At 47.3% G+C, this 24,913-nt stretch overlaps 1 protein-coding gene across 3 annotated transcripts in view; it reads right to left on the reverse strand.

Annotated features, from left to right (window-relative positions):
- The window catches only part of SLC9A8 (solute carrier family 9 member A8), a 220,172-nt gene that overhangs the window by 60,961 nt on the left and 134,298 nt on the right, over positions 1-24,913 (reverse strand). For all 3 annotated transcript variants that reach the window (XM_029612295.1, XM_029612294.1, XM_029612296.1), the window contains one exon: positions 7,036-7,152. In XM_029612295.1, coding sequence (XP_029468155.1) covers positions 7,036-7,152 — 117 coding nt within the window. The remainder of the gene's footprint in view (positions 1-7,035; positions 7,153-24,913) is intronic.

The raw sequence follows: 24,913 nt of genomic DNA on the forward strand, positions 1-24,913 counted from the left end.
GATGGAAGTGTGACACCACTTTGGGAAAGGAACGAAGGAACCGTGCGTAGCTGGATGGTTCCTGGGGTGAGCTTGAGGAACGGTTTACGGCAGGACAGTGCTTGTAGTTCCGAAATGTGGCGGGCTGAACAAACTGCCAGCAGGAATGCTGTTTTTAAAGTTAACAGGTGGAGGGACAGACCTCGGAGTGGCCTGAAGGAGGCTCCTGCTAGAAAATCCAGGACCAGGTTGAGATTCCAGAGGGGTACCGGCCACTTTAGTGGTGGGCGGATGTGTTTGACTCCTTTCAGGAAATGTGAAACGTCCGGGTGAGAAGCTATGCTGTCGCCCTCGCTCTTGGAGCCGTAGCATGACAATGCGGCCACCTGTACCTTAATGGAATTGAGGGACAGACCTTCTGTAGCACCAGGCTTCAAATACTCTCCAAATTCTTATGTACGTTAAGGATGTGGAGAACTTGCGTGTTGATTACAGCCCCTGAATATCCGCTCTTTCTCAGGCGAGTCCTCTCAATGGCCAGGCCATAAGAGAATTGAGCTGGATCCTCGTGGAGGATCGGTCCTTGTTGGAGCAGGTCTCTGTGTGGAGGCAGTGGTGGGGGGGTCCCTGTCAGTAGTCTTCTCATGTCTGCATACCAGGGTCTTCTTGGCCAGTCCGGGGCCACCAGAAGTACTAGTCCCCTGTGTAGCTGTATCTTGTGAATGATTGCACCCAATAGGGGCCATGGCGGGAGGGCGTATAACAGGGTCCCCTGAGGCCAGGTCTGTCCTAGGGCATCGATCCCCTGGGACTGAGGTTCCCGCCTGCGGCTGAAGTATCTGGGGACCTGGGCGTTGGACCAGATTGCCAGAAGGTCCATGTCTGGTGTTCCCCACCGGTTCACTATCAATTGGAACGCTGTGGACGACAGGTTCCATTCTCCTGGGTCTAGCTTTTCTCTGCTGAGGTAGTCCACTGAGATGTTGTCTTTCCTGGCGATGTGGACGGCTGAGATTTCCTGGAGGTTTACTTCCTCCCACGACATTAGGGGGTCTATTTCAAGAGACACCTGTTGGCTTCTGGTTCCCCCCTGACGGTTGATGTAGGCCAATGTTGTGGCGTTGTCAGACATTACTCTGACCGCTTTGTCTCGGAGTCTGTGAGCGAATCGTAGGCAGGCTAGTCTGACCGCCTGCGCTTCTAGGCAGTTGATGTTCCATCCCGACTCTTCTGCGTTCCACTGCCCTTGGGCGGTTAACTCCCCGCAGTGTGCTCCCCATCCTCGTAGGCGGGCGTCTGTGGTGAGCAGGGTCCAGGTTGGAGAGGATAGTCTTGTTCCTTGGCTCAGGTGGCTGATCAGCAGCCACCACCGTAGTTGGGTCCAGACTGTGCCCGGTAGTAATGGATGTATGGCGTAGTTCAGGGACCGTGGATTCCATCGCGATAGAAGTGAGCGCTGTAGTGGTCCCATGTGAGCTCGTGCCCATGGCACTACCTCCGGTGTGGACGCCATCAGGCCGAGCACTTGTAGATAATTCCATGCTGTGGGGCAAGGTTCGCTCAGCAGGATTTGTAACCGGTTCCTCAGTTTTGACTCCTTGTGGGAGTCAGGCTGACCTTGTCTTCTCTGGTGTCGAATCAGACTCCTAGGTATTCTAAAGATTGTGAGGGCTGAAGACAACTCTTGTTTGTGTTGACCACCCATCCGAGGCTCTCCAGTAAAGTTTTGACTCTGTTGGTTGCTTGGCGTCTTTCCTCTGGGGATTTCGCCCTGATCAGCCAATCGTCTAGGTAAGGGTGTACGAGGATTCCTTCCTTCCTCAGTGTTGCCGCCACTACCACTATGATCTTGGTGAACGTCCGGGATGCTGAGGCTAACCCGAAAGGTAGTGCCCGGAACTGGTAGTGACAGTCCAGGATTTTGAAGCGTAGAAAGCACTGATGTTCCTGATGAATTGGGATGTGTAGGTAGGCCTCCGAAAGATCCAGGGATGTGAGAAACTCTCCCGGTTGTATCGCCCTTATTATGGAACGTAGGGTTCCCATGCGGAAGCGGGGAATCCTCAGGTGGCAGTTGACCGACTTGAGGTCCAGGATGGGCCTGAACGTCCCTTCTTTCTTTGGGACGATAAAAATAAATGGAATAATGCCCAGTATTTAGTTCTTGTGGAGGCACTGGGGTTATGGCCTCGAGGGCCAGTAGTCTGGTCAGTGTAGCTTCCACTGCCACCCTCTTGGAGAGGTCATGGCAGGGGGATTCCACGAACTTGTCCGGAGGGGTTCGTATGAAATCCAGGTAGTACCCCTCTCGAATAATGGCTAGGACCCACTTGTCCGAAGTTATCTCGACCCATCTATGGTAGAATAGGGTTAGACTGTCCCCTATGGCTTCTTCCCTTGGACGGGTCGGCTGAATCTCATTGTGGGGTGCAGCTGGGGCCTGGGACTGAACTGGTTCCTCTCTTGGTGTGCTTGTTCCAAAAGGACTGATTCCTGTCCGTAGGGCGGGGTGCTTGATAGTTGCTTCTGTATGGATTGAAGCGCTGTGAACCTCTGCCCCTGCAGGACAGGGGAAAGGGTTTCTCTTATTCCTGTCCTCCGGGAGGCGCGGCAATGGGGACTCGCCCCATTTGTTGGCCAGTTTCTCTAGTTCGCTGCTGAACAGGAGGGATCCTTTGAAGGGCATCCTTGTGAGACGCGTTTTGGAAGATGCGTCGGCCGACCAGCTTCGAAGCCAGAGTTGCCTCCTGGCAGCCACAGCTGATGACAATCCTCTGGCCGCTGTGCGCTCCAGATTGGAAGCAGCGTCTGCAAGGAATGATACTGCTAATTCCATGGCCTCCCCGGGGGTGTTGCTCCTGGTCTGAGATAGGCAGGCACGTGTCACAACGGTGCAGCAGGCCGCTATTTGTAGGATGGATTCCAGACGCCGGTCATCAGCATCTTTGAGAGCTGCTCCTCCCTCCACTGGGATAGTAGTGCGCCTCGAGACCGTGCAGTCCATGGCATCCACTTTTGGGCATGCCAGAAGGTCTTTGGCCGCCGGGTCCAGGGGGTACATGGCTGCCATAGCTCGTCCCCCTTTGAATGTGGACTCTGGAGCACTCCATTCCAGGTTAATTAGCTGCTGGATGGCTTGTAATAGAGGGAAATGGCGGGAGGTCTGGTGGAGGCCCTCTAGCAGGGGATTCGTCTTAGGCTCCCCCAAAGTACTTGCACCCGGGATAGCAAGCTCCTTCAGGCTGTGGGTGACCAGATCTGGGAGCTCGTCCTTGGTGAAGAAGCGTCTCATGGTTCGGTGAGGCTCTGTCCCCGGGGGGAGTTCCCCCTCTTCTAGGGGCTCTGCTTCCTCTTCAGAGTCGTCCGTGTCCCCAAAGGTGGGGCTTCTGGGCGGTGGAAACATTTGTCTAGGCCTAGAGGGGCCTGGGGCATAAGGTCTGCTGGTGGAGGCTGTGGCTGTTTAACTGGAGGCTCCGCGTGCATGTGGACGAAGGTGTGAATCCCTTTAAAGAATTCCATCCATGAGATAGACGCTGGATCCAATCTAAGGGGCGTCGAGTCCCTGGAGGTCCCCGTCTGAGGGGGTGTCCCGTTGGAATTTGCTAGGTCCGGTGTGCTCCCTGAGGAGCTAGTACTCGGCCCTGGGTGGGACTGGCCCTGAACTGGATCTCCCAGAGTCTCTTTGCACTGAGTGCACCGGGCGTTGGCCTCTTCGCTTTGTGCGGCTCTGATATGGCATGCTGGGCAGAGGCCTTGGGCCTTGATCTCCGTTTCCGGTGGTGCCATGGCTATAGGCGCGTAAAACCTTATGCGCTCTGGCACGTCTAAGATGTGTGTGCGGGTTGTGCGCGTAGATGTGCGCCCAAGTTGCCAGTATGCGCTCAGCCCTGTAGGCGCGCGCTACACGAATAACTTATGCGCACGGTCCTTGTGCGTGTACGTTATTCGCACAAGACCTTTGTGCGAGCAACTTTATGCGCACATGTATTTTTGTGCGCCTAGCTGGCCTTGTGTGCCCGGAACGAGATGACGGATAGGGCGGTGAATGGGGCCAATATGGCGATGGCGAGCATGTGGGCAATATGGCGACCACCTCGGAGGTCTCCATGTGGGAGGACCCCTGAAACTAACCGGGGCCTAGCCCTGCTAGGATGGATCAACCCGGTGGCACTGGTCCCGGCTGGCGACCTGTGCCACTCCTTGAACCTCGGAGACCGGAGTCTATTCTGAAGATTTCTACCTTACCTTGTCTTCGGCACTTCCCGATTTCATTCCGGGCGGTCTCTGGCTGCGGAGGGAGAGGGCAAATACCTTCACCGCCACGCTGAAGGGTGCACCCGCTTCCTCTCAGCTGCACCCGGGATCGGGGGCTAGGTCTTTGCCGCGATTCGGCTGCCTGACCGAGGCTCACCTCCGAGGGACCACAGAAATCACCTCGGGAATTCTTAATTAGGGGAGGGACCCAAGGGTATCACCGCAGGAGAGCGGGGCTCGTCTTCAGAGGTAGGCTTTTCTTCCGAATTTGGGTTTTTTCCATAGGATTTTGTTCTAACGCTGTGAGAGCGTGCTATGGAGACGGAAAATACTGAAGAGCTGCACTTCCTGCAGGGGTATATGTACTAGGGGCTGACGTCAGATTGAAATCTGATCCGTCTCCAACTGCTAACAGGAGTACACTATACCCATTGGTCCTAAGTCCATCTACTACACGCTAGGAAATTGCTACTGCGATTACTGGCAGCTATATTTCAGCTGAAATTTACTGTAGAAATGGGGCATGCCCCATGGCTGAGCAGCAGCGCAGCACATCTAGGAGTTCCCAAACCTGCCTCCTGCTCCTGGGCCTTTCCTGGTGATGATGCAATCTCAGTCCCAACCAGCATCAGCCATTGCTCAACAGTGACACCCACTGGTCAGATTCAGACGCACTCTGACTGGGTTCCAAAGGTAATCGCGGTCTGTAGGCCCTAGCGGAGATTTGCTGTTGCAGTGGCTAGGTTGGAAGGTGGGAGGAGGGTCAAAAAATGGGAGAAAAACTCAAGAGCAGCTGCCCCACTAGAGGTTGGTTCAGATAAAGTTGAAAGCCCAAAATAGTTGCCAGGCCCATAAAGCCCCCATTACTATTGTAATGCCCACCCACTCATTTTTAGGTGACACATAAATCCCCTTTACTTGGGAAGGGCCGCTTCAGACTTTGAAATGATTGTGAATAAACAAAAGATACAGAGTTCAGTTTAAGGTAAAAGGACATCTGGCATTGCCGCTCTTAAATTACCGTACACCAGCTTACGTGGGAGGTATTGGGATTTGATTCAAAAATGAAGAACTTTGGCAGGAATATGACTTTGGCAGCTCTTAAAGGGAAAAAAAAAACCCCCCCCAAACCTGATTGCTCCTATAAGACAGTCAGATAAGAATTCTTCCATCTTCTACAAAAAAAAAAAACAAACCCAAGAAAGCACAAGCATCAATGCAGCCACGTTAACACAGGCTGCTCAAAATTAGATGCTCTGATTATTTAAAAAAAATGAGAAAGATATTACAAGGGAGGGAACTCTGGATGCTTTTAGATTAGATGTGCAGAAATGCCTCGTTATACTGGATATGGTTACTGTAGTTACTTACTATTAAATACAGATGCAGTCATAAAGAGAGCCAACGGAGGCCGCAGCGCTGTAACATGGGGCTGGGTTGGCTCTGAATGTGCTGCAGATGCCCCTCAACAGAAGAGGAGGCAGAGGGCTCCCTGACTGGGAGGGCAGCAGACTGCAGAGAGCAATAAGGGGTAAGTCCCCCTGCCCCAGCTAAAACGATATAAACTTTGTTATTACAACTGTCACCATAGACAATGCCAGGGAAAAAAAAAAACAAAACGCACAGCATCTCATCTGATAGCTCGGGATAAGAGACTTTACAGGGCTGATCCAGTGCCTCAGTGGCAGCGCTATGAAAAGGACTCCACTGAATTCCCGGGCCCAGAACTCTGCTTCCCAGAACTTCCAGGGCAAGGGATGCTACTGAGGCTGTGGTTTGCAGCTCCCCCGAGTGGGGGAGGAAAATTTAGGCCATCGCTGCCTGCTTCGCGGACTCGGGGATCACGATTGCATGATCCAAAGGGAGAGTGGTTGCATGATCTCCTGGCTGAAGGCTACCGCCGCAAGGGTCGGTCAAAGTGATGGGGAGAGAGAAAGAAGTAGCAAAATGCCCCAGACGGTTGTGAAAGAAGACTGGCACTGCCAGATCCCAGCTGAGCTGGAAGCCCAAAGGAGCAAGAGGAAACCACTGGGTCCAAAAAGAGAGGCGGTGGAGTGGAGGGGGGGAGGTTTACTTTGCAATTTTCTCTCTGCTTCAAGGAAGAGAAAGTCCCGCTCCTAAGTTATCAGCAATCCCTCCGCGTCTCTCTCAGCGCAAGGAAGCCCGTGGTGTTCATGAAACGACGGAACTCCTTTTTGTATCTGATAACAGCAGCACTGACTGGTGGGAAGGTTGCTTGGAAAACCTCTCATGACATGACAGCGCACCCGTGTTACAAGTAGGGCTAAGCGCACAGCAGGGGAAACGGGCCAGCGCTGGGGTAAACAAAAGGATTACAGTTTTGTGAACTAAAAACACTTGGGATGATTTCAGTTCTGGAACACAGAGGGTAAGGTTGAAGGTGCTCAGTTATGAATCATAGCTTTACTGTGCACCCTGGATTTATTATTAAAATAGAAGCCCTACTGGTTTGTGCTTACTGTGTACTTCAGATTTAAGTGGTCACTAATGAAAATGCCCCCGTTTATTAATGAAACAAATTCTGCATTTACTTAAATGGGTAACGATAAAAACTCCTGAAACTGACAAGGTTGTGTGTGCCCTGCAAGAAACGTTTTTCACATTTGCTCTTGTACCCGTGCATGGCCATCAGAATTGTTTTAGGGATCCATCTTATCCCTTTTTATTGTTCAAAACTGCACTCAATTTTGGTATGGTCTTCACTCCAAATTCTTTGAAAATATTTCTCACAAAATTCAAATTCTTGCAGCAACTGAGAAAGCAAATTTCAAAAATACATACCGCACATGAAGGCAACCGTTCTCAGGGTTTGTTGCATCAAGATCTGCGTGACCGGGGAGAGGTTATGATGTGTGTAGTGAGACATGACAATGCCTGAAAACAGGATTGCCATAATACCTGTAGAGTCAAGACAAGTCAAACACAATCAATTACACGTCAACAAAAGAATCGGTCAATAGATGTCAAACACAAAGACACTTTAGAAGCAAAAATAATGCAGTACCACTGGTAATGACCCCTGGAGAGAAAGCAAAACAAGAAAACTATTTGGGAGAGAAACAACTGACCATCCAAGTTGTGTGACTGCAATGTAATAATCAGAGCCTGGTGCAGAACTTCCAAACTGCTGTCCTTGTAACTCCACAGCCAGTTGGTTTTTCAGGATATCCATAATGAATATGAAACATTATCCCTGGGTCTTAAAAGCTGGTTCGGATTAACTAGATGCAACTATTTAATCAACTATTTAGATGGGGATGCTTCTGAAGAGTTCAAAAGTTGAAAGCTTATGCCTTTCATCACATTGGTTTATACCAAAAAGGTTTCAGTCCCTTCAGATTTATGCTTATAAGTTTGGTCCAATCTTGGAAAGAAAAAAAAAAAAAAAAGAGAACTTTCTTAGAACTTGGAAACATTTAAATCATTGTTACGGTGGGGCCATCTTTTGTTATTATAGAGTTTTAGATTTCTTGTTGATCATAATAGTTATTAATGAGGCACTGGCCAGATATCCCTACTGCTTAGGGACAGACAATTACAACTATCACTTGGGGGGGGGGGCGGGTTTGTTAAACTCTTGGGGGCTGATACAATAAGTCCAGAAAGGACTTCAGACGAACAAGTGATTTACCGAGGATCAGAGCAACATGTGCCGCAGTGTGCTGCAGCAGTCAAAAAAGCAAACAGAATGTTGGGAATTATTAGAAAGGGAATGGTGAATAAAACGGAAAATGTCATAATGTAACTGTATCGCTCCATGGTGAGACCGCACCTTGAATACTGTGTACAATTCTGGTCGCCGCATCTCAAAAAAGATATAATTGCGATGGAGAAGGTACAGAGAAGGGCTACCAAAATGATAAGGGGAATGGAACAACTCCCTATGACGAAAGGCTAAAGAGGTTAGGACTTTTCAGCTTGGAGAAGAGACGACTGAGGGGGGATATGATAGAGGTGTTTAAAATCATGAGAGGTCTAGAACGGGTAGATGTGAATCGGTTATTTACTCTTTCGGATAGTAGAAAGACTAGGGGGCACTCCATGAAGTTAGCATGGGCACATTTAAAACTAATCGGAGAAAGTTCTTTTTACTCAACGCACAATTAAACTCTGGAATTTGTTGCCAGAGGATGTGGTTAGTGCAGTTAGTATAGCTGTGTTTAAAAAAAGGATTGGATAAGTTCTTGGAGGAGAAGTCCATTACCTGCTATTAAGTTCACTTAGAGAATAGCCACTGCCATTAGCAATGGTTACATGGAATAGACTTAGTTTTTGGGTACTTGCCAGGTTCTTATGGCCTGGATTGGCCACTGTTGGAAACAGGATGCTGGGCTTGATGGACCCTTGGTCTGACCCAGTATGGCATTTTCTTATGTTCTTAATACGTGAACTAACTGTAATGTTTTTTGTAAGAAAAGAATACTACCATCCTGATTAGTTTGGCTTTGGAGAGGGAGGTGTGTATTCAGTACTACGTTGTTTGGTTTTTGTTACTGAACAACAACAACTACAACTACTACAAACAAACTGTTGGCTCTCTTCTACTTTACATCTCTACATACCATCCTGTAATTTGCATTCGCAGAATCAACTTCTGCTCCAGGTACCATCCCCCAGTCAACTAGTCTAGCCATTATTTGAGAACGTGCATTTTCCAACACAGAACAACCTTCCACCATATGTTAGACTCATCTCAGATCCCAAAGAATTTTAAAAAGCATTCAGATGTCATTTATTTAAATTAGCATTAAAGATCCTAATGAATATTAATTCATCTATATTCTGTTTTTTTATGTCTAATTCATGCCTTATTATTTATGAACGTGCTTTGTAAACCGTCCTGAACTTTGGAGGGCGCGGCATATAAGAAATTTTAAATAAATAAACAAAAATAAAATATATATGATGCACATTGAAAACGGGCACTCAGCCACATCCCTTGAGCATCGGATGCAGTATTTAAATGAGGGGGCTGCGTAAAAAGGACACACTAGGGGAGAACTGTGTGTCCCTAGTGCTCAAAATGTGTTGAACACCCACAATTAGAAAGGGCACTCAATACGAGCATCCGTTTTTATTCCGCTTCTTCTGGCCGATTTTGCCGAGGTTCTTGAAGATGTCCTTAGCTAAGTGCTCCTTGCTATGGGTGTCTAAATTGTGCATCCAGAAGAATTTTTTTTTTTTTAATTAAGCCAATGTACATTTATTTTTCAACACTGCAAGCAGTAAATTTAAGTGTCACAACGATACTAAGTAAGAGGAACCTCAGAGGACCATATTTTTACATTTCTCATGAGCCCTTGACTTGCAAATTGACTTTACGCCACCTCCGGGGCTGGAGTTAAATTTGTCGTGTTACGAAGTGTGTGTTGGGTGCCCGGCGATTTTCTGCATTCGCAGGTGTGTGTGTGTGTGTGTGTGTGTATAGGTGTGTGTGTGTGTGTGTGTGTGTTGGGTGCCCGGTGATTGAGTGTGTGTGTGTGTATAATAGCTAACAGCCTCATCTACATGGAATTTATATGTGATGGGCGTACTGGTTATGCATCTGATGGGTGGGTGCATTTTGGACGCACTTATCTCCTTATCGTATCGGGTGTTAGCCTAACGCATCCAACTCCATGTAAACTGTGCGCTAGGCTGGGCGCATTTTATTGCATTGGAACCCTTGGCCGGCGCCCGCAAATTACTTCAACCCCTCCTGCACCTACATGACTTCCGCTCGGTTCTTCAAGCCATCATAATTCTCTAAAACTGACTACTGCAATTCCCTCCTACTCGGCCTTCCGAATACCAAAAGAGGTGAACACATATCTCCTGTTCTAAAAAGTTTACACTGGCTCCCCATCAAATTCAGAATCATTCACAAAGCTCTAATGCCGATTCACAAGTCCATCCACATGCAAACCTCACTTGATTTAATCATCCCTCTTCGACATCACACATCCGCCAGACCTATAAGATCAGCGTACAAAGGTTCACCCTATGCACCCCCTGCCTAGTCCTCTCTTAGAAAACGTGCCCTCTCTATAGTGGGGCCCACACAATGGAATGCTCTACCACCTGATCTTCGCCAAGAAACTTGCCAAAGGACATTCAAGAAAAAGCTTAAAACATGGCTCTTCAGCCAAACGTTTCCCTGAAGAACTGAAGTACGCCATCAGACTCTTTACACCTCATGACACCACTTAATACAGTTTAAAGGCCCTTTATTTATTGGTTTTGCTGTACTTATATTTTGTTGCTATTCTTTCTCTTCCTCTGCCCCTTGTTTGACTCGCTCTGTAGTTGTTTATCCTGGTTAAATCTCCCTGGTTTTTTTTCTACTTCCAACTTCAGTTATATGTAAACCGATGCGATATGATTTTCATGAACATCAGTATAATAAAAGCTTATAAAATAAAATAAATAAATACTCTAAAAAGGAAATAAGTATGAAAACAAAAAAAATTTAGGTAGACAGGGTAGGTTTAAGGGGTCGGGGAGGAGAGGGGAAAGGGAAGAAGGATAGGTAGGGGGTATAGGGAAGTTCCCTCCCAGTCCGCTTCTTAATTGGTGCGGACTGGGAGGGAACTGAGGTAGGCCTGATCCCATAGCTGCGCGGTTTTTACTAGAAATTCCCCCCCTTGCTCATGTGCACGCGGGGATCGTATTTTATAACCGTGCGCATGATATAGCAAATGTTGCTTACCTGATGTAACAGGTGTTCTCACAGGACAGCAGGATGTTAGTCCTCACAAATGGGTGACATCGAGGATGGAGCCCACCACGGAAAACTTCTGTCAAAGTTTAATAGAACTTTGACTGGCCCCTACTGGGCATGCCCAGCAAGGCACTGACCCTGCAGCCAGCAGGGGTCTCCCTTCAGTCTGATTTTCAAAGCTACAGGCAGTGCCTAAAAAAGTAAAAACTAAAACGAACCCAACACCGCGGGGTGGCGGGCGGGTTTCGTGAGGACTAACATCCTGCTGTCCTGTGAGAACACCTGTTACATCAGGTAAGCAACATTTGCTTTCTCACAGGACAAGCAGGATGGTTGTCCTCACAAATGGGTGAGTACCGAGCTGAGGATGTCCTGGCTTGCACCAAATGCACCCAACGACGTGCAACAGGCACAACAACTGGGGTGGAATTTGGTAAAGGGCATCCGCACCTTACCGGGAAGGTGGAAGGGTGTTGGTACATCATGTTGGAAAAAGGTTACGCAAGACAGATTGGCCGAAGATGGAGTCCTGTCTTCCAGCTTTGTCCAAACAATAGTGGGCTGCAAAGGTATGGAGAGAACTCCAGGTTGCAGCCCTGCAGATGTCAGGAAGCGGCACCGATCGAAGGTGTGCCACTGAAGTCGCCATGGCCCTCACAGAGTGTGCTTTTACACGGTCTTGAAAAGGAATGCCAGCTTGCTCATAGCAAAAAGAAATGCAGTCCGCCAACCAGGAGGAAAGAGCCTGCTTACCCACAGGTTGTCCCAACTTGTTAGGATGGAAGGAGACAAACAATTGAGTGCCCTTCCTGTGAGCAACTGTACGGTCTAGATAAAACGCTAGAGCTCGTTTACAGTCTAGGGTATGCAGAGTCTGTTCCCCAGAGTTGGAATGGGGCCTGGGAAAAAAGATAGGTAGTATGATGGATTGATTGATATGAAATGCAGAAACTACCTTAGGTAAAAATTTAGGGTGAGTGCGGAGCACCGCCCTGTCTTGCAGGAGTTTAGTGTAAGGCGGATAGGTGACTAAGGCCTGTAACTCACTAACCCTGCGAGCTGAAGTGATAGCCAATAGGAATAATACTTTCCATGTGAGATACTTCAATTCACAGGAGTGCAGAGGTTCGAAAGGTGGTTTCATTAGACGACCAAGAACCAGATTAAGGTCCCAAGATGGGGCCGGAGGACGTAAGGGTGGCTTCAGATGGAGGAAGCCTTTAAGAAAGCGTGTCACCAGGGGTTGTACTGAAATAGGGACACCTTCTATACCTTTATGGAAGGCGGCTACCGCACTGACATGCATCCTAATGGAAGAGGTCTTTAGACCGGATTCTGATAGGTGCCATAAATAGTCCAAGAACTTAGAGATTGGACAGGAAAGGGGATCAAGGGACTGAGAAGTGCACCATGATGTGTACCTTTTCCATTTATATGAATAGGATCTTCTGGTGGAAGGCTTTCGTGAAGCTATCAGGACACGAGAAACCGAATCCGAAAGGTTAAAAGGCTGAAGGACTAACCTTTCAACATCCATGCCGTCAGGGACAAGGCTTGGAGGTTGGGATAGAGGAGGCATCCGTCGTTTTGAGTGAGCAGATGCGGATCCGTTCCCAGAGGGATGTGCCTGCGGATGGAGAGATCCTGGAGTATGGGAAACCACACTTGGCGTGGCCAGTGGGGAGCTATCAGGATCATGGTTCCCTTGTCCTGGCGTAGCTTCACGAGAGTCCTCGACAGAAGAGGAAGTGGAGGGAATGCATAAAGCAGACCTGTCGTCCACTTGAGGGAGAAGGCATCCCTCGGCTGAGAGTGTTGGCTCCGAATGAGAAAGCAATAATTGTCCACTTTGTGGTTCTGAGGGGACGCAAAGAGGTCTATGCGGGGAAAACCCCACTTGTGAAACAGAGAGGTCACTACCAGAGGCTCGAGTGACCACTCGTGTGGCTTGAAGACACGGCTCAGCTGGTCTGCCAATACATTGTCTACTCCCGGCAAGTAAGTGGCCCTGAGGTACATGGAATGGGAGAGGGCTTCTGCCCAAATCTGCGCAGCTTCCTGACACAGAAGGAAGGAGCCTGTGCCTCCCTGCTTGTTTATGTACCACATGGCCACTTGGTCGTCTGTCTGGATTAAGATTATCTGATCTGATCAGATAATCTTAATCCAGTTCTGAGCGCGTAGCGAATTGCTCGAAGTTCCAAGAAATTTATCTGGTATTCGGCTTCCTCTGGCGACCACAGCCCTTGGGTTTGTAATCCGTCCACATGGGCCCCCCAACCGATGTGGGAAGCATCGGTGGTTAGGATTACCTGTGGATCTGGGAGGAGAAAGGGTAAGCCCTGAAGGAGATTGACTTGAGTCGTCCACCAGGTTAATGACAGGCGTAGCGCTTGTGTAACTGTGACGATGTAGGACAGAGGCTGGAAAGCTTGAAGCCATTGGTGTCGCAGAGTCCATTGCGTTACTCTCATGGCTAGTCGGGTCAAGGGAGTAACTTGAACCGAGGATGCCATGTGTCCTAGGAGGATGAGGAATTGGCGAGCTGTGGCAGTGTGTTGAGACTGGAGCTGGCGAGCTAGAGACATGAGAGTTTGGACTCGTTGAAGTGGAAGGTAGGCTTTTGCCTGTAAGGTGTCCAAGTCTGCTCCAATGAAGGATAAGGTCTGAGATGGGACCAAGCAAGATTTCTCGTAATTGACAAGAAACGCTAAGGAGAGGAGTGTGTGAATTGTCAACTTTAGGGAGGATTGCGCAATTTGAGGGGTGGAGGCCCTGATTAGCCAATCGTCCAGATAGGGGTAGACGTGGACACCTTCCTTCCTGAGAAATGCTGCTACTACTACGAGACATTTGGTAAAGACTCGTGGAGCAGATGCCAGCCCGAAAGGTAGTACTCGGTATTGATAATGGTCGTGGCCTATCAGAAAACGCAGATACTTGCGATGAGATTGTGTTATCGCAATGTGGGTATAAGCGTCCTTGAGGTCGAGAGAGCACAGCCAATCCCCCTTTTGTAACAGAGGGAGCAAGGCGCCCAGGGTTACCATCTTGAACTTCTCTTTTTGCAGATACTTGTTGAGGGCCCGAAGGTCCAGAATTGGACGTAACCCCCCTGATTTCTTTGGTATTAGGAAGTATCTGGAATAGAATCCTTTCCCTTGTTGACAAGGAGGGACGGGTTCTATAGCATTTGATTGTAGAAGAAGGGATACTTCTTGATGTAATTGAGTCAAATGGCTGGTTAGACTCCATGCCTGAAGGGGCGGGGAGTCTGGCGGAAGTGTTGTGAAGTTGAGGTGGTAACCCTGTGCGATAATTGCTAGCACCCAGTGATCTGAGGTAATCTGTTTCCAACGGGGTAAAAAGTGGTACAGCCGACCTCCCACAGGAATGTGTGGAAGAGGGAGTTGGCATGTGCTCAATACAGGGAAGTCAAAGGCCCGCCGCAGGCCCAGGAGGTGGGGCTACAGTAGGCCTTTGCTTTCTCGGCTGACGCCTGTTAGAGGACCATGCAGGACGAGCCCTAGTTGACGGAGGGTAGTAGCGGCGTGGTCGAAAGAACGACTTCTTAGAGTCCTTCTTTTGCGGTTGCTTGGAGGTCACCTCAGGTGGGACAGATGAGAGTTGTTTCAACGTCTCATGGTGGTCTTTTAACTCCGCCACAATCTGTTGAATTTGCTCTCCAAACAAATTGTCGCCTAAGCAGGGCAAATCAGCAAGACGATCTTGGACCTCTGGGCGAAGGTTGGATGACTTTAACCAAGCCCAACGTCTGGCTGAGATGGCTGTGGCTGAAACCTTCGTGGAAGCATCGAATATGTCGTAGGCAGTCCTAATCTCGTGCTTCCCTGCCTCAAATCCCTTGTGAAGAAGGGCTTGAAGCTGCGGTTGGTATTGGTCCGGCAACGTGTCAGCATAGTCTTGCATCTGCTTAAGGATGGCTCTGTTGTATTGAGTCATGTAAAGTTGATATGAAGCTATGCGTGAAATCAACATAGCTCCATGATACACTTTCTGTCCCACACTATCCAGGAACTTGTTGTCCCTGGTAGGTGGGGTAGAAGAGTGCGGCTTAAGACGCTTGGCCTTCTTCTGCGCGAACTCAACCACAACAGAGCGATGATCCAGTTGAGGTTTTTGGAAACCTGGTGCTGACTGGACAAGGTATGTGGAGTCAGCTTTCTTGTTAACTGGTGACACCGATGAAGGAGATTCCCAGTTTTTCTTGAGCAGATCCAAAAACACCTGGTGTATAGGGATGGAAGCGATGATTTTTGGAGCATCCAGAAATTGAAGTAGTTCCATCATCTGGTGTCTGTCATCAGCCTCAGATTGTAGTTGAAAAGGTACAACTTCTGACATCTCTTTCACAAAATTAATGAAAGATAGATCCTCAGGAGGAGATCTTTTTCTACTCTCTGTAGGAGATGGTGGCGAAGGCAAATCTGTGTCAGAAGAGGTATCATCATCATCACCCCAGGTATCGTAGGGATCATGTGGGGCTTGTAGCCCTGATGGACCTGGCTGAGGCTCTGAAGGCATCGATGGAAACAGAGGTGGAATCGGTGCGGTAGGTGGAACCAGAAATGGCATCGATGGCTTCGGTGCTGCCGATGGAATCGGTGCCTGGCGCGGAATCGATGGAGCCGAAGGATAAATCGGTGGAGATATACCAGAAGGTACCGATGGAACTACCCCGGAAGGGGGAATTCGAAACGGTGTTTCTCCTGCCAATGAGAAACCAGTCAGAGACGGTGGTGTTGTCGATGGCACTGGAATCACCGATGGAAGGGCCGTCATGAGTGCCTCCATGCGGCTCAGTAGCGGTGCTAGCGCTTGTATCAACGGCTCGGTGGTCGGTTTTCTCCTCAGTGGCGAAGCCGGTGCCGGCATCGGTGCCGGGGGCGGCACTGGAACCGGTGCCGGAGACGGTGCCGATGGAGGTTGTAATTTCTTCATCGCTTTCTCGATGGCCTCCTGGACCAGCCGGTCCAGTTCTGCCCGGAGACCAGGGGTAACTATACCCGGCTCGACGGGAGAGGGAGGCTGAGGCAGGGCCGGAGGGACCACCGTAACCGGTGGGATCACGGCCCCCACACCCCGAGAGGGTGAGGGTTTCCTCGATGCCGGCGAACGAGACGTGGAGGGTGTCCGGTCTGTTCGTGGCTTCTTTGTCGGTGGCTCGGCTTGAGCAGAGGTCGATGGTTGTGGATCCTCGACAGGCCGAGACTTGTGCCGTCGATGGCGGTGCTTTTCCTTCCGATCCCCTCGCCCATCCGGGGAAGGGACGGGAGTCGACGGCCGAGAAGCGATCGATGGCGGACGGTCACCGGAGGGTTGACGATGATGGTACAACTTCGACGGTGCCGGTTCCGATGACGTCGATGCTATCGATGGCGTTGGGGTGGGTGCATGGAAGAGGAGCCCCATCTTCTCCATCCTGGCTTTGCGACCCTTGGGTGTCATTAAGGCACATTTGGTGCAAGTCAGGACATCATGCTCACTACCCAAACACATTACACAAACCCTGTGGGGGTCTGTGATGGACATAGTCCGGGTACAATCCGGACAAACGACGGAACCCCGTGCCATGGCTGGAAGCCAAAATTTAGGCTGGGGATCAGTAAGTGCCAACAGGCCTCGAGGGCCAAATTCGACGGCAGTCGATGGAAGAAGGCAAAAAACTTACCCGGGTTCCGTAGATGACTAAAAATTTGTCGAAGGGAGACCCCTGAGGGGCAAATTTTCTTAGGAAATTAATTTCCAAATTCCTGTCAGGAACGTGGTTAGAGAGCTCCTTTCACCGCGTGGCAACTGCTGCGCGGAAAAAAGAAGACTGAAGGGAGACCCCTGCTGGCTGCAGGGTCAGTGCCTTGCTGGGCATGCCCAGTAGGGGCCAGTCAAAGTTCTATTAAACTTTGACAGAAGTTTTCCGTGGTGGGCTCCATCCTCGATGTCACCCATTTGTGAGGACAACCATCCTGCTTGTCCTGTGAGAAATATCGGTGCGTCCATGTGCGTCTTTTAAAATCTACCTCATATTGCTTTGGATACAGATAGTAGAATGAAGAGGTTTTTTTCCACAGTGAGAAAGGTATTTCTTTTCGACAATACTTTATGAAAGCCTCATTTGAAAGCTATCAGGATAACTTTTAACCCTCCCCACCTTGCCACGGCATGACCAGAGTGGAAAACTCCCTTGTGCCTGGTTGCCCAGGCAACAAAAATCTTTGGTGCCTGCTCACCGTATTGAGTTGGATGTACTGGAACAAGCGCTGCCAGCGCGACACTTGGCGAGCCGCCAAAGAGAAGAGAGTGTGCCGGCACTGGCAGAGTTCAACATGTGGCACTGGAGATGGAAGGAGGCTTCGGGGGAGAATGACCAGGGAGGGAAGGAAGCGGTCGGGACAGAGACAGAAGTTCGGAGAGGGCAGGATAAAGAGGAAAAAGCTGGGGAAAGGAAAGTAAGGAAAAAATATGAGCAAAAAAAATAAGATTAAAAAAAAATCATAAGAGATAATGAACGAAGCAAATTTAAAGTAATCATAGGCTGGCTCACGTGGAGGAGCCGGGCTCAAATGCCAGATCAGGCTTCTGGCCCACGGGCTGGTTGCGGATGCTGTGGGTGTAGCGTTCACAGCTCTTGCTGGGTGGGGATAGTCGACAGTACCAGCCATCGTGCAAAGATGATTCCTAGTGCTCATGATTGTAAGGTGCCAAAGGAAACCCTGGTGTGTGGCCTCTCCAGTCAAGTACTGTCCCTGGTCTTAAGTAAGCCAGAGAGGGGTAGAAGACAGCAGAAAATTCCCCCGGGTAGTTGCAAAGGAAGGCTGGGTCTGACTGAGCTAGAAGCAGGAGGAAGTTTCAGCAGGTAAAAAAAAATAAATCCAAAATATTTAAAAACCCTTTCCCTGACTTGTAAAAACACTGGCCGGCAGTTAAGTTTTCTAAATACTTTTTCATCCCTCGGTATAATACCGCATCTGGCAGTACGTGATGCCATCTGACACGCGGGGGGACTGATACTGTAAGAATAAATGAAATGTGTTTTGTATCTTGAAAGCAAGGCAACAATACGGTGGTGTCACACAGCCATCAAGGGGAGAGCCTGCGGCAAATTAAGAGCTGCTGAAGCTGCATACAAAATCTCTCTCTCTCCTTGCCTACCTTACTTTGCATGTCATCATCTCTAGTAAACAGCAGGCAGCACTACCCTGAGCCAAGTTAAAGTATATACTTTGTAATTCAGTGTTTTACTGGGGTAACCATTCTTACTACTAATCCATTATGTGTCCTCTCTACTTGAATATGCTGAGATTTTAGGTCTGAGATTGAAATTACATTATGGTTAGTGGATTATTTTAATGCAAGCCTCAAATAAATGGATACGAAAAAAAAGAAAATGTAATTGCAAGACCGATATTTGTCTAAATCATGTACTTTTTAATCCAATTAGCTTAGGTTTTATTATTTCTGAAGACTAAACGGCTATTGGCTCATAGACATAAAACCGAACCCTACATTACAATGTATGCTAATGTTCTTACTAAGGAATAAGACTTAACTGGAAGTCCTGATGTTTAAGAATAACCCACATCGTCAAAGGATATATTTATATTCTTATAAAAGGGACAAATACCAAAACAAAATGTGTTTTCTTTGTATGAAATTGATTTTAGCAATCAGACTACCAATCATGGAAGATGTGCACCTGAGCTATAAATAAGGGGCTCGCTGATGGGATGGGAGCTGAAATCTGCTCTTCTACTGATGCTCTGTTTCATCTTAGGCACTTCATCTTGTCCCTCAGCTCACCCAACCATGAAGTGAATAATGATAATAATCCTAGCCACGTCAGAAATGTACTGCAAGGCTATCCTCCCCCCAGACACCTGCATGCATGCTTCTGAATTATTAAATTGCAAGGCACGGCGAGATCCTGGTCAGTTAAGTCTTTACTACTGTCTTTATTGCTAGAGACTGCTCAGCACTGAGGAAGCAGCATTCACAGCCCCTGAGAGAGGCCCAGACATCAGGTTTCATCAGCATCTGACAGTCAGCTCTGCCAGGCACGTGTGCCGGGCTCCAGCGGGAGCCAAGTCTCTGCCCCTTGGCTGAGAAAGGAACTGAAAACGTGAAAGGCCACCAGAGGCTGTGCATGAAGGCTCACGGCAGCTGAACCCTGTGGGGGATGGGGGCTGCTTAAGCCAGAAGGCCCGAAAATGAGCAGTTCAATGCTGGCAGTTTAAAAAAAAAAAAAGCAGAAAGCAATCGTTTTAGGAAGTGCATCGAAATGCTAAAATTGCCTGGCTGGGGCTTAAGGTGCTGTGGGGGAGACGGCGTTGCAGACATTGCTCTACAGCGACTCCTAATGGCTGGGCCCCACAGTTAGACATTATCCCCTCACCAAGGGCTGGAGGGATTGTACCGGAAGAACGGAGCAGCCGGAGGGCGCACGGGTGCAACGCTCTGATTTTGAGTCTGTCACAGCGTCGACGTGCTTTTTATACACATATGGTCGAACTTCCACGGCAAGAGAAATGTCGTAACCTTGAAACTGGGTTGTCGTACTGTTTTTCCTTTTAAAACTGAACAGCTGTCACCATTAGAGCACATGAGTGAAGAACCAGCGTGTACTGAGGAGAACGCCACACTCCGGCTTCGCTGGCTCTTTCCACAGAGTCAGATTTAAGAAATGGGATGTTCGTAAGAACGTAAGAAAAGAAAAAAAAAAAATGTCACGCTGTGTCAGACCAATAGTCCAGCAAGTCGAGTCCTGTCGCAGGCGGTGGTCACAGGCAGGTTCGAGTAGCCTGGAAGTACCCAGCAAATCCCAACAGGAAAGACAGGTTCGTGGTGCTCTCTCCAAGAATTAAGAGGAGGAGAAACCAAGGTCTATCTGTCCTCCAGAAACTTATCCAAACATTTTTTTTTTTAAACTCAGTTAAACAACTAATCTTAACCATGTTTTCTGGCAACAAGTTCCATTAATTAACTGTGTGTTGACTGTTTAAAAAAAAAAAAAAAAAAAAAAAAGCCTCCCTCTTAAATTTGTTTCAAATCTGCTGCCTGTTAATTTTCGGAGAGTGTCCCCCTGTCCTAGAGTAAACAAAAGTTCCACCCACTTTATCCTCCTCCATCCTATCCTTCTCAGTCGTCTCTTCTCCAAGCCCAAGAGCCCTAACCTGTTCATAAAGGAACCCGATCCATCCCCAAAATCAATTTTTGGTGCCCGTTCTCCATACTTTTTTTGAGCCCTGCTTCATATTTTTTGTGATGTGGAGACCAGAACTGCACCCATTACTCGAGGCATGGCCACATCTCGCGTCAATAGAGGCATTATTATATTACCAGTTTTGTTTTCAATTCTTTTCTGAATAATTTCTACCATTCTATTTGCATTTTTGGCCACCACCACACACTGCGCTGAAGATTTTAACTTGCTGTCCCCACCTATCCACAATAACCCCCAAGGTCTTTTTCCTGTGTGGTAACTCCTAATTCAGAACCCAGCATTATGCACACACAAGGATTATTTTTTACTATGTATTTGTCCACATTAAATTTCATCTGCCATCTAGGTGCTTAATTTCCCCAGGTTAAAATGTTCTCCTGCATTTCCCCACGAAATTAATAGAAGTAGATCTAAATTTTCCTATTATTTATTTATTTAGAGATTTTTATATACCGCAGTACGTAAGGATATACATCACCGCGGTTTACATTTAACAATAACTTAGCAACAGGCTTTACAATTGACATTAACAACTAGAATTAGAAATTAGAATTAGAAATTAATTACAAATAACAGGATTGACGGAGAAACAGTCTGTACAGACCGTGGACCATCCATTAGAGTTTAACATACCATAATGAAATTGAAGTAACTAAAAATATTTACGAACCAACACTAAAACTATAGAGCAAATAATACAATAACGGTGCTGAGTGGGAATTTGAGTTCTTCCAAAACTCTGAAGTGCATACCATCAGGTCCTAGTAATTTCTTGCTATTTAGCCTATAGATGTACTCTAATACATTCTCCAATTTAATAGGGATTTCCTTCAGTTCCTCCAATTCTTCACCTTGAAAAGGTTCCAGTGTGGGTATATTCCCAACATCCTTTTCGATCAATACCAAAACAAAGAATTAATGTAGCTTTTCTGCAATGGCTATGTTTTCTCTGAGCATCCCTTCCACCTTCTGGTCAATCCAGTGGTTACCTGACTTGATGTACTTGAAAAAGCTTTTATCATCAGTGTTTAGCTCTGTGGCAAGTTTTTCCTCAACTTCCTTTGATGACCTGCCTTAATATTTTACATCTCCCTTGCCACTGCCTATGCTTTTTCCTAGTTGCCTCATTTTGACTTGCTTTTTATTTTTTTTTATTTTTTTTAAGATGCCTGTTTGCTTTTAATAGCCTGTTTTACACCATCATTTAACCATGCTTGCAGTCATTTGCTCTTCCTTCAATTTTGTTTTACCTAGGCTTCCAGGATAGTTTGGTTTTTTTTAAATATCCACACCTTACGAAGATTTGCAACCCTTGCAACTGCCCTTATTATATTCTTCCTAATTCTCTCATTTTATCCAAAAGTCTCCCTTTCTGTTGAATGCTACTGCAGTAGTTTTGCTTAGTGTTCTCCCATCAGTGATTATATCAAATTTGATTGCATTATGATCGCTATTGCTCTGCAGCCCCACTGTTGTTCCCCCTTGCACCAGATTCTGCAATCTACTGAGAACGAACAGGCCGATACAGTACCCGCATTGGATGCTCGTTTTCGACGCGCTAGCTTTACCCCTAATTCAGTAAGGGGTAATAATGCACATCCAACCCCCCCCCCCCGAAACTAATAGCGCCCGCAACATGCAAATGCATGCTGATGGCCCTATTAGGTATTCTCTCGCGATTCAGAAAGCAAAATGTGCACCCAAGCCACACATTTTAGTTTCAGAAATTAACGCCTACCCAAAGGTAGGCGTTAATTTCTCTTGGCACGGGGAAAGTGTACAGAAAAGCAGTAAAAACTGCTTTTCTGTGCACCCTCCGACTTACTATCATGGCGATATTAAGTCGGAGGTCCCAAAAGTTACAAATAGTTAAACATTAAAAAAAGAAAAAAATTTAAAATGGGCCCGCGGCTCGCAGGTTGAAAACCGGATGCTCAAAATTTGCTGGCGTCCGGTTTCCGAACCCGTGGCTGTCAGCAGGTTTGAGAACCGACGCCAGCAAAACTGAACATCAGCTGTCAAACCCGCTGACAGCCGCCGCTCCTGTCCAAAAAGAAGCGCTAGTGTCCCTAGCACCTCTTTTTACCGCGGGCCCTAATTTGAATAAATTAATTTACTGAATCGCGTGCACAGGAGAGTGGCCTGTGTGCTTGCCCGCTCTCCAGCGATTTTTACTGTATCGGCCCGTAAGTCTAAAATAGTGCCCCTTCTCGCCTGTTCCAGGACCACTTATGGCATCTAAACGTTTTACTTCCCTTGCATGCACAGATGAGACATTCACCCAATTAATATCGGAGTAACTGAAACCCCCCATAATTATTGTGTTACCAAAATTATTAGCCTATCTAATCCATTAGCATTTCACAGTCTATTATCCTGGTCAAGCGGCCGATTCTATACTCCTATTATTATACTCATCTCTGTCTCACAAGGAATTTCTATCTAGAGAGTTTCTAGAGTTCAGTTTCTTCCTGTTGAATATTTATCCTACTTGACTTTATGTCATCCATAACATATAGTGTCACCCCTCCCCTGGACTCATTCTACATACTACCATCTCTCGACATTCTTTCTCCTTAAAATATTACTACAATGATGCTGGAATTTTAATGCAGCTGTGACCTTTCCGGTCCTATTTCCTCATACTGCCATTAATAAAGCAGTGAAGGCTCGACAGCTCACTGGCAGGGCTGTGCAGTGCCTGGCAGGAAACCCAGGTTTTATTACAGAGCCGGGATTTCACTCCTTGAGCCAGATTGAGAATGCTGATACAAAGGCAATGCTCACAGCACTGGGGTGGGGTAAGAAAGGCCTCCCCAGTTATCACACAACAGCAAATACCATCTATTCAAACTTGGGCTGAGAGGGAAGGTGGGGAAGGGAATGGATTTGATTACTCACCTTTTAAAACCTGAATTCAAGGCAAGCCTCGTTTCAGGCACCCTAGGTAGTTTCCCACCCCAGAGAATTTATAATCTAAGTTTGTACCAGAGAGGCCAAGAAAGGCAATGCGACTTGTCAAGGTCAAAAGCAGGCATCACTGGGAGAAGCAGGATTTGAACCCCTAGCTTCCCTGGTTCTCAGCTCACTGCTCTAACCACTGGGTGCTGCATCTTTCTATTTCTGAGATGCATGCTCTTGTAATTTTGGTGTATTGCCTATGTTAACTTGCGATGTTGTGAGCAGCTCTAGATCCATTTTGGAGGACAGCAGCATATAAATCGAAAATGTAATGTAATGTTACGAAAGGAGATGTACTCTGTAACTTGTAGCCGAGGACTATCATTGTGTCAACCGGGCTACACAAGGGGCAAAAGGGGTTATAAATGTGTGTGTGGGGGGGGGGGGGGGGAACGACCCACTGGATGTTTGCAAAATGAAGGTTTATCACACCCTAGGCCAAATAGATCCCGGCTCTGATTGAGGTGGAAGCCCAGTGGAGGAGAAGGAACCTGCCGGGCCAAAAATTAAAGACATAAAAATACAGCATTAGAATCCATGGTGCAGTACACTCTGTGCAATTCCACCAACAAAAGCTACCTCGTTACCACCGCACAGGACCTGCTAGTCGCCATAAATAAGAAGTTTCACTGTCAGAAAAGCTATATTTTTTCCCTTTTTTGTAAGATGAAGAAATTTCACATGCCCCATTTGCACCTAACACACTACAGAAATAATATAATGGCCATTATTTACACACACAAAAAACCAGTAACATGAGATATGCAGAAAAACAATGGCTTTCTGGTATTCCTGCTTCAAGTTAGGTATTTTCCTTACACATCCAACTCACAGAAACTCTTAATCCCAGACGATTACATTTGTCACACATTTGAGTCTCTCTGGAAGACAATATTGTTATGGTAACATATAAAAAATTTTTTTAAAAAACCCTTTTCTATGCTCGTTTACTTTTTAAAACTGTTTTCCTAAGGCAGCTGAGTGGTTCAGAAGACCCAGGTTTGAATCCTGGGCCCAGCTTTCCCTCACCAAGCTCGGGAGGCAGCGCTCAGAGTCCCCGGGGAGGGTGAGAGTCCCAGACACTGCTCCATGGCAGCATCTGACGGACGGACGGACCTAGAATTCATGCCCACTGGCGTCCAGAGGGAGCAGTGGCTCTGGGCTTCCGTTAATGACCGTCACTGCAACGGACGGGCCAAGAAAAGCCATATAAAGAGGGAAAAACCTAAAATAGTTGCAAATGAAGGATCATGGCCTCATAGCCAAATGGATGCGAGTTCTGATGGAGCAGAAAGAATGGGACAGGAGAAGGCAGCCAGGCCAAAAGCACAACAAACAAAAAATACCCCACACTTATATTTAGGGAGCAATATAAGCCAATTCCATTAAGTTCCCAATAAATTGCAAAAGCGTACCACGAGGTGTCCCAGGGTATTTCAATGATTCAGAATGTTTGGTAGGACTTGATGGAAAATAAGATCATTGTTTACATAATCTGTCCTAAATCCAGTTTATAACTGCATTATTCTGTTTACAGAACAGCATTTTTCATACCACGATGATCTTCACTGATGGTCACTAGTACCTCTATAATAGAACGGAAACTTACTTATCACCTTATGTACTTGCCAGTTACTAAATTAGATAAATATTTTGAGATTATCAATGAAGAATAGTCTTTGCTGCTCTCAGTGGTGAGGAACAAAAATCAGTGTTTCCCTGCAGGAAAAGGATACATTGATTTAGATTCCAATTTTCAC

This window comes from Rhinatrema bivittatum, chromosome 8 (genome assembly GCF_901001135.1).
Source record: "Rhinatrema bivittatum chromosome 8, aRhiBiv1.1, whole genome shotgun sequence".
Classification (NCBI taxonomy): Eukaryota; Metazoa; Chordata; class Amphibia; order Gymnophiona; family Rhinatrematidae; genus Rhinatrema; species Rhinatrema bivittatum.